The sequence below is a fragment of the Octopus sinensis genome, linkage group LG25 (assembly GCF_006345805.1).
Source record: "Octopus sinensis linkage group LG25, ASM634580v1, whole genome shotgun sequence".
NCBI classification, from domain to species: Eukaryota; Metazoa; Mollusca; class Cephalopoda; order Octopoda; family Octopodidae; genus Octopus; species Octopus sinensis.
Genome location: NC_043021.1, coordinates 8,446,228 through 8,459,045, shown reverse-complemented (window position 1 = coordinate 8,459,045; position 12,818 = coordinate 8,446,228). Strand labels below are relative to the sequence as shown.

Here is a 12,818-nt window from a genome sequence, read left to right as displayed (position 1 = left end):
TTAGTGGTTAGGGTGTCAGCATCATGATTGTAAGATTGTGGTTTCGATTCCTGGACCAGGTGACACATTGTGTTCTTGAGCAAAACACTTCATTTCACGTTGCTCCAGTCCACTCATCTGGCGAAAATGAGTAACGCTGTGATGGACTGGCGTCCCGTCTAGCTGGGGAACACTTACGCCATAGAAACCGGGAAGCCAGGCCCATGAGCCTGGCTAGGCTTTAAAAGGGTGCCTTTATTTTTATATATATATATATATATGTGTGTGTTTGTGTGTTTATATGTCTACGTACACAAACACGCATATCATCATTATCATCATCATTTAATGTCCATCTTCCATGCATGCATGGGTAGGATGGTTGACAGAAGCCAGCCAAGTAGAAAAACTACCCCAGGCTACTGTGTCTGTTTTGGCAGGGATTTTACGGCTGGATGCCCTTCCTAACACCAACCACTCCACAGATATAGATATATATATATATACATATTCATATATGTATGGGTCATTGCAGTGAAATTCAAGAAGGGATTTTTGCAAAGGTTTTTAGATTTTCTTCAAATTTACCCTATTTGTTAGTATTCATGAGAGGGGTAATTCCTGAAAATTTTAGCCCCGTAGTTGTTACCAGTCAAATTTTATGGCCATTTAAAGTTTTAGGCAATTTCTGAAGTTTTTGAAATATTGAATTTCTTTTATTTTTAGAGGCCTATCATTCCAAATAGGTTTTATACCATACCTTGGAAAGTATGTGTCTTTAACCCCCATTATTTTAAGTCCCCCAGGCACTAAAGATCAATTCTTTTAAGTTAACTGGTGTAGAAAAAATGCCAGGCTAACATTGCAAAAATACATATCTTCAATTTTTTACTTGTTTCAGCCATTAGACTGCGGTGAAGGATTTCTTGTTGAATTTATTGACCCCACACCCCAGTACTTATTTCTTTTAAAAGCCTGGTACTTATTCTGTCTCTTTTGCTGAACCTCAAAGTCATGGGGACGTAAACACACCAACACACCAGCACCAGTTGTCAAGTGGTGGTGGGGTAACAAGCATGAACATAAGCACACACTCACATAAATGTATATATGATGGGCTTCTTTCAGTTTCTTATTTCTTTATTGCCTACAAGGGGCTAAACATAGAGGGGACAGACAAAAAGATTCAGTCGATTACATCGACCCTAGTGCGTAACTGGTACTTAATTTTTTGACCCCGAAAGGATGAAAGGTAAAGTCGACCTTGGCGAAATTTGAACTCAGAACGTAACGGCAGACGAAATACCGCTAAGCATTTCGCCCGGCGTGCTAACATTTCTTCCAGCTTGCCGCCTTCTTTCAGTTTCTGTCTACCAAACCCACTCATAAGGTTTTGGTTGGCCTGAGGCTGTCATAGAAAACACTTGCCCAAGGTACCACGCAGTGGGACTGAACCCTGAACCATGTGGCTGGAAAGCAAGCCTCTTACCACACAGCCACGCCAGGGGGCTATTCGAAAAGAATATATTTTAAGTTTACTTAATAACAACAGTTGTTGAGCATCCTATCTTCTCTAATCTTACAGTAAGGTCTGAAATCTTAAAGGAACACATGAATTCACTTACTGTAAAGGTGGCACGTAAAAAGCACCATCCGTTCGTGTCTGTTGCCAGCCTTGCCTGGCCCCCGTGTTGATGACACGTAAAAGCACCATCCGTTCGTGGCCGTTTGCCAGCTCTGTCTGGCACCTGTGCGGGTGGCATGTAAAAAGCACCCACTACACTCACAAAGTGGTTGGCATTAGGAAGGGCATCCAGCCGTAGAAACACTGCCAGATCTGACTAGGCCTGATGAAGCCTTCCGGCTTCACAGACCCCAGTTGAACCGTCCAACCCATGCTAGCATGGAAAACGGATGCTAAACGATGATGATGATGATGATGATGATGTAAAGGTATGAAGCTCCATTTGCCAATCACATTGTTGTTGTTCCATAGTCAAGAGTGATCAAGGGGCAAGGATTTTCAGGCTTGAAGGTTTTTCTAATTGTTGTATATTGATTTCCATGGCTCTGAATTACCCCACAAAAATGGCTGTTTCCATTCTGAGCCCTTATCAGGGAATGAAAATTGATATTTAGAGTAATTTTAAATGCTGTAGTTTTACATTACTATACTCACTATCAGGTGTTTATCATCATCACCATCATCATAATTCAATGTCTGTTGTCCATGCTGGCATGGGTTGGATGGTTTAACCCCGCCCCTCCAGCATGGCTATGTGGTAAGAAGCTTGCTTTTCAACCACATGGTTCAGGGTTCAGTCCCACTGCATGGTACCTTGGGCAAGTATCTTCTATGACAGCCTCAGGCCTACCAAAACCTTGTAAGTGGATTTGGTAGACAGAAAGTAAAAACTGAGGGACTGCACCAACTCTAATCTGTTTTGGCATGGTTTCTACAGCTGGATGCCCTTCCTAACACCAACCACTCCGAGAGTATAGTTGGTACTTTTACGTTCCACTGATAGAGGTGCCATTGGCATGACACCAATGTCTTCCACGACTATGATTTCACTTGGCTTGATGGGTCTTCTTCTCGGGCATGTCTTTTGTCATTGCCTCCGTGAGACCTAGTGCTCAAAAGGTGTTTTTTACCTGCCACTGGCATATAAAACTATATATATTCTGAAAATACACACCCAACCAGGTCTTTTGTGGTATCCTTAAAGCCAGAAACTTTTCAGTCCTCCTGGCTCCCTTGCTGGTGGCACATAAAAAGCACCATTCGAGCGTGGTCAATGCCAGTGCCGCTGGACTGGCTCCTGTGCAGGTGGCACATAAAAAGCACCATTTGTGTGCGACCATTGCCAGTACTGCCTGACTGGCCCTCGTGCCGGTGGCACGTAAAAGCACCCACTACACTCTCTGAGTGGTTGGCATTATGAAGGGCATCCAGCTGTAGAAACTCTGCGAGATCAGATTGGAGCCTGGTGCAGCCTTCTGGCTTGCCAGCCCTCAGACAAACTGTCCAACCTACTGATACTTAATTTATCAACCCCTAAAGGATGAAAGGCAAAGTCAACCTCAGTAGAATTTTAACTCATAGAGGCACTTGAATGTAAGATCAGTGATCAAGTTCTTATACTTGAAAGGTCGTACACCAAAAGAGATTTTCGATGAGAAGAAAGGCATTTATGGTGATGATGCACCATTATACGACGTAGTCAAGCACTGACATAACCAGTCCAAATGTGGTTGGACATCGATGGAAACTGCTCCTATTCCTTATTTCTTTATTGCCCACAAGAGGCTAAACATAGAGGGGACAAACAAGGACAGACAAAGAGATTAAATTGATTACATTGACGCCAGTGCTTAACTGGTGCTTAATTTATCAACTTCAAAAGGATGAAAAGCAAAGTCGACCTCGGCGGAATTTGAACTCAGAACGTAACGGCAGATGAAATACGGCTACGCATTTCGCCCGGTGTACTAACGTTTCTGCCAGCTTGCCGCCTTGGCTCCTATTCCTGTTAATTAATGTGGTGATGACTCGGGTATTAACTGTTGTAATCAGGGCTGTGGAGCTGAAATTAAAAACTTTGACTCCGACTCCTCTACTATTAGCACCTCCGACTCTGACTCCTCTTTGTGTAATTAAGTGATTGTGGTTGGCATATCTCATAAAGCATATGCATAGGTACAGGAGTGGCCATGTGGTAAGTAGCTTGCTTACCAACCACATGGTTCTGGGTTCAGTCCCACTGCATGGCACTTTGGGTGAGTGTCTTCTACTAAAGCCTCAGGCTGATCAAATCTTTGTGAGTGGATTTGGTAGAAAGAAACTGAAAGAAGCCCATTGTATACATACATACACACACACACACAACACACACACACACACACACTTATATGTGTGTTTGTGTGTCTGTGTTTGTCCCCCCACCATCGCTTTACAACCGATGCTGGTGAGGTTACATCCCTGTAACTTATCATCATCATCATCATCGTTTAACGTCCGTTCTCCATGCTAGCATGGGTTGGACGGTTCGACCGGGGATCTGGGAATCCAGGAAGCTGCACCAGGCTCCGCAGCAAAAAGAGACCAATAGAATAAGTACTAGGCTTACAAAGAATAAGTCCCTGGGTTTATTTGTTTGACTAAAGTTGGTGTTCCAGCATGGCCACAGTCAAATGACTGAAACAAATAAAAGAATATGCTTGTACTTTGAGTTGGCCTATATGTTATTACTGGTTTGTGTTAAAGAATAAAGATATTGTGAGTTGGAGTCAGTATAGTTTTACCGACTCCGACTAGCCCTTAATTATTTCCAACTCCATGACTGACTCCACGACTGACTCCACGACTCTGACTCCACGACTCTGACTCCACGACTCTGACTCCACGACTCTGACTCCACGACTCTGACCCCACGACTCTGACCCCATGACTCTGACTCCACGACTCTGACCCCACGACTCTGACCCCACGATTCTGACCCCACGACTCTGACTCCACGACTCTGACTCCACGACTCTGACTCCACTACTCTGACTCCACGACTCTAACTCCATGACTCTGACTCCACGACTCTGACTCCACGACTCTGACCCCACGACTCTGACTCCACGACTCTGACTCCATGACTCTGACCCCACGACTCTGACCCCACGACTCTGACTCCACGACTCTGACTCCACGACTCTGACTCCACGACTCTGACCCCACGACTCTGACCCCACGACTCTGACTCCACGACTCTGACCCCACGACTCTGACTCCACGACTCTGACTCCACGACTCTGACTCCACGACTCTGACTCCACGACTCTGACTCCACGACTCTGACTCCACGACTCTGACTCCACGACTCTGACTCCACGACTCTGACCCCACGACTCTGACCCCACGACTCTGACTCCACGACTCTGACTCCACTACTCTGACTCCACAACTCTAACTCCATGACTCTGACTCCACGACTCTGACTCCACGACTCTGACTCCACGACTCTGACCCCACGACTCTGACTCCACGACTCTGACTCCACGACTCTGACCCCACGACTCTGACCCCACGACTCTGACTCCACGACTCTGACTCCACGACTCTGACTCCACGACTCTGACTCCACGACTCTGACTCCATGACTCTGACCCCACGACTCTGACCCCACGACTCTGACTCCATGACTCTGACCCCACGACTCTGACTCCACGACTCTGACTCCACGACTCTGACTCCACGACTCTGACTCCACGACTCTGACTCCACGACTCTGACCCCACGACTCTGACTCCACGACTCTGACTCCATGACTCTGACCCCACGACTCTGACCCCACGACTCTGACTCCACGACTCTGACTCCACTACTCTGACTCCACAACTCTAACTCCATGACTCTAACTCTGACTCCACAATTTGGTTGTAATTCAGGTGGTGAGCTGGCAGAATTGTTAATGCGTTGGGCAAAATGCTTAGCAGCATTTCATGTCTTCACGTTCTGAGTTCAAATTTCACTGAGTTTGACTTTGCCTTTCATTCTTTCGGGGCTCGATAAAATAAGTACCAGTTGAACACCGGGGGAGGGGGTCAATGTAATTGACTTACCCCCCACTCTCCCGAAATAGTTGGCCTTGTGCTAGAATTTAAAACCAGTATTACTGAGGTAATTACTGTGTTATGATTGCTAATAATTGTTGATGCTATGAGTAATGACAGGAATAATAATTGGCAATGACTTTGATAATTACTCTGGTGATGACTACAGGAATAACTAAGGCAACGAATGGAGATACAACTGTGGTAATCATTGTGATAATATAAGATCATATAAATAATTAAAATGAGCACTCAGAGAGCCCAAACCTCTGCCAAGGCAACATCAATGTCCTCTTAATGATTAGTCACAGATGATTTTTAAAATGAGAATATCTGAAATAAACTCGACTGCTCTCACAAACGAGAGTACTAAATATGAACCTGACTATTCTCAAAAATAAAGTAAAAACAAAAGGGGGAAATAATTCAGAATCCTTGACTGGTACTGGATTAATCCCAAAATCTAATCAGTTTGTGCCAGTCATGGGGCCAAATATCCCGGAAAGTTTCATCTGAATCCATCCAGTGGTTCTTGAGGTATCTTGTCCACAGACAAACAAACAAACGCGACTGAAAACAATACCTCTGCCTTCGTTAAGGCAGAGGTAATAACTGTGCTAATGACTAGGCTTCTACTTCTTCTTCTTCTTCTTAATCCTTTTTACCCCTTGTGGTGCATAGGGCCTCAACAGTTGTTTTCCACTTTTTGCGGTCATTGGCTTGTTTCTTGGCTGCTTCCCATGTCAGACCGGTGGTCCTGAGCTCGTCCAAAATGCTCTGCTTCCATGTCTGCTTCGGGTGTCCCCACTTCTTTTTCTCCTGCGGGTTCCAGTCAAGTGCTCGTCGTGTCACATTTGAGGGTTCTTTCCACAGTGTTTGTCTGATCCATCTCCATTTCCTTCGTCTAATCTGAACATGTATGGGCGGCTCCTGGTTGGCCCTTTCTCACAGGTCGGTGTTTGGCAGTCTCTCGAACCACTTCAGATGGAGGATCTGCTGGAGACATTTGTTGATGAAGGTCTGGACCTTCTTGTAGTTGCTGCAGGTGGCTCTCCATGTTTCAGAGCCATACAAAAGCACTAGGCTAATGACTAGGCTAATAGCTACAATAATGATTGCAGTAATGACTGGTAAGGATTGTGGTAATAACTAAAGTAATGATTGTGGTAATAACCGAATGTACATTTGCATGTGTCTACATAGATATGTTTTAATTGTTAGCTGTGGTAGCTCCTCTACAAGAACCTACTTGTCTGTTTCTCCCTTCATCATCATCATCGTTTAACGTCCGCTTTCCATGCTAGCATGGGTTGGACTATTTGACTGAGGACTGGTGAACCAGATGGCTGCCACAAGAATGTACAGGGTTCTTCACTAATCGAAACAATACTATTAGCTTGGTGTACTAACAGACAGCTTATAAAGTATTATTTCCAGATTGATAATCTCTCACTATTAACTCTGTTTTATATCATCATCATCATCATCGTTTAATGTCTGCTTTCCATGCTAGCATGGGTTGGAAGATTTGACTGAGGACTGGCGAACCAGATGGCTGCACCAGGCTCCAGTCTTGATCTGGCAGAGTTTCTACAGCTGGATGCACCTCACATAAAGTATGACTCCACCCAATAAATACAATGGATTTTGTAGTTGGGAGCTGCATGGTGACCTCACTAGAACTGGTGACTTGAAAAAACGCACCCAGGACATGCTATAAAGTGGCTGGCATTAAGAAGGGCATCCAGCCATAGAAACCGTGCCAAAGCAGACACTGGAGCATGAAGAGGCCCTCGGACCCAGTGGATCCTGTGAAACTGCCTAACCTATGTCAGCATGGAACTTGGATATTAAATGATGATGATGATGGTGTGTACACTTGCGTCAGAAATTAATTAGCACTTCTCAAATTTCTACATTAAATAGGTTAAATCAATTAACCTATGAGCTGTTCAAAACGTCTTACGCGATGAGAAAACTTAGTATGGTGTGATTTCGGTCCTTGCGAGGCGCTACCTATATCTGTTAAACAAAGGAAGATTTGTCTGCATCCGCACTCCAAGTTGTTGTTGCACTGCTATGTCAACATCATAAGGCTGTAGACTCTCAAACTGCTCTGCAAACAAAGTTACGTCATCTTTCTGCGCAACAGTGAACTCGCAACAAAGCAATAGTTCGAGATATGGCCACTAGGTGACAGCACATACCTTGAGTGAAGAGCAAATCAAGGGTGCTAATTAATTTCTGACGGTAGTGTATGTGCACGTGTGCTAAAAGTTTATATATTTTATCAATCATTAAATACCAACCCAATAAACGTCTTGGTGCTCTTGTACTTTTTCAGACTGAACTTTAATGCCCCCTGTCTCTGATGAGGTGGGGAAAAAGAGAAATGTCATTTCTATAATTAGAACCACCTTTGAAGAAACAAACATGAAAGGGTTTCACCTGAAAGTTCTCTCTCTCTCTCTCTCTCTGTCTGTTTGTCTGATAACAGCCAAGACAGGAAAAACTTGATAAATACCCATATTGACTTAATGACGCACGCACCACGATGAGCTGTGAGATTAATGGTTCGAAGATTTAATATTGAGTTGCTAAGCAGCATTGCTCACCTGAAGAATGCAATGCTTAAAGTATGAGTTCTTTGTCTAAGTTCAGTTGTACTGATACTAATATTGCAAGTGGCCGTGGTGTTGGAGTTGTTGTTCGGGTAGCGATGGTGGTGGCGGTGGCGGTAGTGGGGGATGATGCTGTATGCGTTGTATGTAATGGTAGGGGTGGCCATGGTAGTGATGGTGATGTCAGTAGTAGCGGTTGTGGTCGAAGGGATAGAGTTGATAGCGTTGGTGTTTTAGGTGACGATAGTGGTCATCATGCTGCTGCTGATGGTGGTGGTAGTGGTGGTGGTGTTGGTGGTGGTGGTGATGGTGGTGGTGATGTGGTGGTAGTGATGGTGGTAGTGATGGTGGTGGTAGTGGTGATGGTGGTGGTAGTGGTGGTGGTGGTGGTGGTGATGGTGGTAGTGATGGTGGTGGTTGTGGTGGTGGTGGTAGTGATGGTGATGGTGGTGGTGGTGGTGATAGTGGTTGTGATGGTGGTGGTGATGGTGGTAATGGTGGTGGTGGTGGTGGTGGTCATGTTCAAAATGTAGGCGTTGTTAGTGGCAGAGGTAGAATTGATCGTATTGGTGTTGTAGGTGGTGGTAGTGGTAAGTTGCAGTTAGCATGTAATGGTGGTGGTGGCGGTGGTGTTGGTTGGTGGTAGTAATGGTAATGGCTGAGTCATTATTTTAAAGTCTGCTCTGACTGCGAGGGTTAACCATGTCATTTTTTTCTCCATTTGGGCGACCATTAAGTTCTGTCCTTATTCCTCGAAACCCTTCTCACACAAAGCAAAAGCCACTTGTACTTTTAGGGAATTCTGTACAGCTCTAAAAGTATCTGCCATCATTGTCATCTTGGGTGTAATTCTGTTAATACAAAGTCTGTGTGGTAAGAAGCTTGCTTACCAACCACATGGTTCCGGGTTCAGTCCCACTGCATGGCACCATGGGCAAGTGTCTTCTACTATAGCCTCGAGCAGACCAAAGCCTTGTGAGTGGATTTGGTTGACGGAAACTGAAAGAAGCCCGTCGAATATATATATTATATACAAATTGAGATAGGGGTTGTAAATGCAACCCTCTATGGGATAACGTATATCCAATATACAGCTAGTGAAGTACCCAACAAAGTTAATACATAAATGTTAATGAATGCGATGCAATCAATTCATTTACTGTATTATATGGGCAAAGGTAAAATGATTTACCACAAATTACTAATACAAGATAAGAAAATGGAGAAATACATCTAAATCAAATATCAATTACCAGATAATACTCAATCACATACTTTATTAAACCACCACATAAGAGACTGTAGGGTTAAATATAAAAAGCAGAACAAATCAGTGTACATAAAGGAATGTACATAAAAAAGTGTACATAAAAGAGTAATGTTGTATAATAAGTAGAATATATATAAAAGAGAATATAAATCTAAGTAAATATAAATATAAGTATAGATTACATCTTACAGCTGTTTCGGCCATGTAGATAATTATGTCTCATTTTACCAATATTAGCCCTTTATGGTTGGTCAATATATAGATATAAATGAGACATTTACAAAAATATCATAAGGCCTCTTCGGAGATTATGTAATATAACTCAGTCTACATATATACCCACATGAGTGTGGGTGCGTACCCACAATACAACATATACATATACATATGAGTGCATATACTCACACTCTTATACATATAAAAATGTAGACTCTTATGTGGTGGTTTAATAAAGTATGTGATTGGGTATTATCTGGTAATTGATATTTGATTTAGATGTATTTCTCCATTTTCTTATCTTGTATATATATATATATATATATGTATGTATATGTATGTGTGTGTATATGTTTGTGTGTCTGTGTTTGTCCCCCAACATCACTTGACAACCGATGCTGGTGTGGTTTCGTCCCCATAACTTAGTGGTTCAGCAAAAGAGACTGATAGGATGAGTATTAGATCTACAAAGAATAAGTCCTGGAGTAGATTTGCTTGACTAAAGATGGTGCTCCAGCTTGGCCGCCGTCAAATGACTGAAGCAAATAACAATAAAAGCATAAAACACACACACACACAAACATATCATCATCATCATCATCATCATCATCGTTTAACGTCCGTTTTCCGCGCTAGCACGGGTTGGACGGTTCGACCGGGGTCTGGGGAGCCAGGGGCTGCCCCAGGCTCCAGTCTGGGCTGGCAGTGTTTCTACAGCTGGATGCCCTTCCTAACGCCAACCACTCCGCGAGTGTAGTGGGTGCTTTTTACGTGCCACCTGCACAGGTGCCAGAGGGTTCTGGCATCGGCCACGGTCGGTTGGTGCTTTTTATGTGCCACCTGCACAGAAGCCAGTCGGGGCGGTGCTGGCATCGGCCACATATATATATAGTGCCTGAGGGACATATATATATATATATATGCATCATCATCATCATTATGTAAATATCCATTTTCCATGCTGGCATGGGACGGTTTGACTAGAGACTGGCAAGCCAGGAGGCTGCACGAGGCTTCAGTCTGATCTGGCATGGTCTCTATAGCTGGATGCCCTTCCCAGTGCCAGTCACTCTAGGAGTGTAGTGGGTTCTTTTTATGTGCCACTGACACAGTCAGGGCAGGAGTGGGATGGCATTGACCATGATCAGATGGTGTTTTTTATATGCCACTAGCATGGAAGCCAGTCAGGTGGCACTGGCATTGGCCACAACTACAATTTCCATTTTGATTTCAATTTGATTGAGATTCTGATTGTGATTTCGATTTTGTCTTTAATTGACTCAAAAGGTCTTCTCAAACATGGCGTGTCACCTGACAATTCAAAGGTACTTTTTAAATAGGCTGGCTATGCATCACTGGTATCGGCCATGGCTGCGATCTCACTTTACTTGCCAGGTCTTCTCAATCACAAGGGGCTAAACATAGAGGGGACAAACAAGAACAGACAAAGGGATTAAGTCGATTACATCGACCCCTGTGCATAACTGGTGCTTAATTTATCGACCCCGAAAGGATGAAAGGCAAAGTCGACCTAGGCGATATTTGAACTCAGAATGTAACGGCAGACGAAATACCGCTAAGCATTTCGCCTGGCACGCTAACATTTCTGCCAGCTCGCCTTCTTTCAGTTTCTGTCTACCAAACCCACTCATAAGGCTTTGGTTGGCCTGAGGCTGTCATAGAAAACACTTGCCCAAGATACCACGCAGTGGGACTGAACCCTAAACCATGTGGCTCCAGTAGTCTCAATCTCTTGTCATTGCCTCTGTGAGGCCTGACATTCGAAGGTCATGCTTCACCACCTCATCCCATATCTTCCTGGGTCTCTCTCATCCATGAGTTCCTTCCACTGTTAGAGAGTGACACTTCTTCACACAGTTCTCCTCATCCTTATGCAGCACATGCCCATATCAGTGAAGTCGTCTCTCTTGCACACCACATCTGTTACTTCTTATGTCTAACCTTTCTCTCAGGGTGCTTACACTCTGTTGTGTGTGCACACTGACATTACACATCCATTGGATCAAACTAGCTTCATTTGTTTCAAGCCTACGCATGTCCTCAACAGTTATGGTCCATGTTACACTGCCATGTAGCATGACAGTTTGCACACATGCATCATACAGTCTACCTTTAAATCTGAGCAATAGGCCCTTTGTCACCAGCACATGTAGGAGCTTTCTGAACTTTGCCCAGGCTATTCTTATTCTAATGGCAATGCTCTCAGAGCATCCACCCCAATTACAGACTTGGTAACCTAGGATAACTTAGTTATCACACTAGCTTAATGATAACTAAGTTATTTTATTAAATTCTTTGTTATATTTAACCCTTTTTATACCAACCCAGCTGAAACCACCTCTGGCTCCGTAGTACAAATGTCTTGTTTTCAAAAGTTCTGAATTAAAATCTTCCACTGAATCTTAGTCATAATTTATGTTCCTAACACTAGCTTAATGATAACTAAGTTATTTTACAAAATTCCTTGATATTTTTAACCCTTTTGATACCAATACAGATGAAACTGGCTCTGGCTCTGTAGTACAAATGTCTTGTTTTCAAAAGTTCTGAATTAAAATCTTCCACTGAATCTTAGTCACAATCTATGTTCCTAACACTAGCTTAATGATAACTAAGTTATTATACTAAATTCTTTGTTGCGTTTAAAATTAATTGAAAGAAACATAGAGCTTCTCAAAATAAATATGGTAACAAAAGGGTTAAAATAAAGATGTTGTTATTGTTGTTGATGATGATAACGATGTTTTATTTCATTACAGGTTCTGACAGTCCATTCCGCTCAAACCCGACCCTCCCTGCTGGCTTCGATGATGATGATGAACTGCTGAATGCCGACATTATCACTGGAACAGCTTTCAGTAAACAATGGCTGTTTACTGTTCTTATGAAACTGATTCAGGTCTCACATTTTTACTTTCACTTTCATTTTGCTGATCCTATCTTCTCTGCGATACATGTATGATCTGGGGATGGGATGGACAAGCGTGTCTTTCTAGTGGTGGTGGTGGTGTTGCTACTGGAGACATTTGTGGCCGTCTTGGAGAGAGCTAAATATGCATCTTCGCAGGGTGGAGGCCTAGGTGATCATCTGGGAAGAAGGGAAAACA

At 43.4% G+C, this 12,818-nt stretch overlaps 1 protein-coding gene across 4 annotated transcripts in view; it reads left to right on the top strand.

Annotated features, from left to right (window-relative positions):
• LOC115224464 (protein saal1-like) overlaps positions 1-12,818 on the top strand; it is a 48,975-nt gene that overhangs the window by 2,004 nt on the left and 34,153 nt on the right. For all 4 annotated transcript variants that reach the window (XR_005003863.1, XR_005003862.1, XM_036513437.1 and 1 more), the window contains exon 2: positions 12,471-12,610. Coding sequence is in view for 2 of the 4 variants with exons in the window: in XM_036513437.1 (XP_036369330.1) it covers positions 12,471-12,610 (140 nt within the window). In the remaining 2 variants the exon portion in view is untranslated. The remainder of the gene's footprint in view (positions 1-12,470; positions 12,611-12,818) is intronic.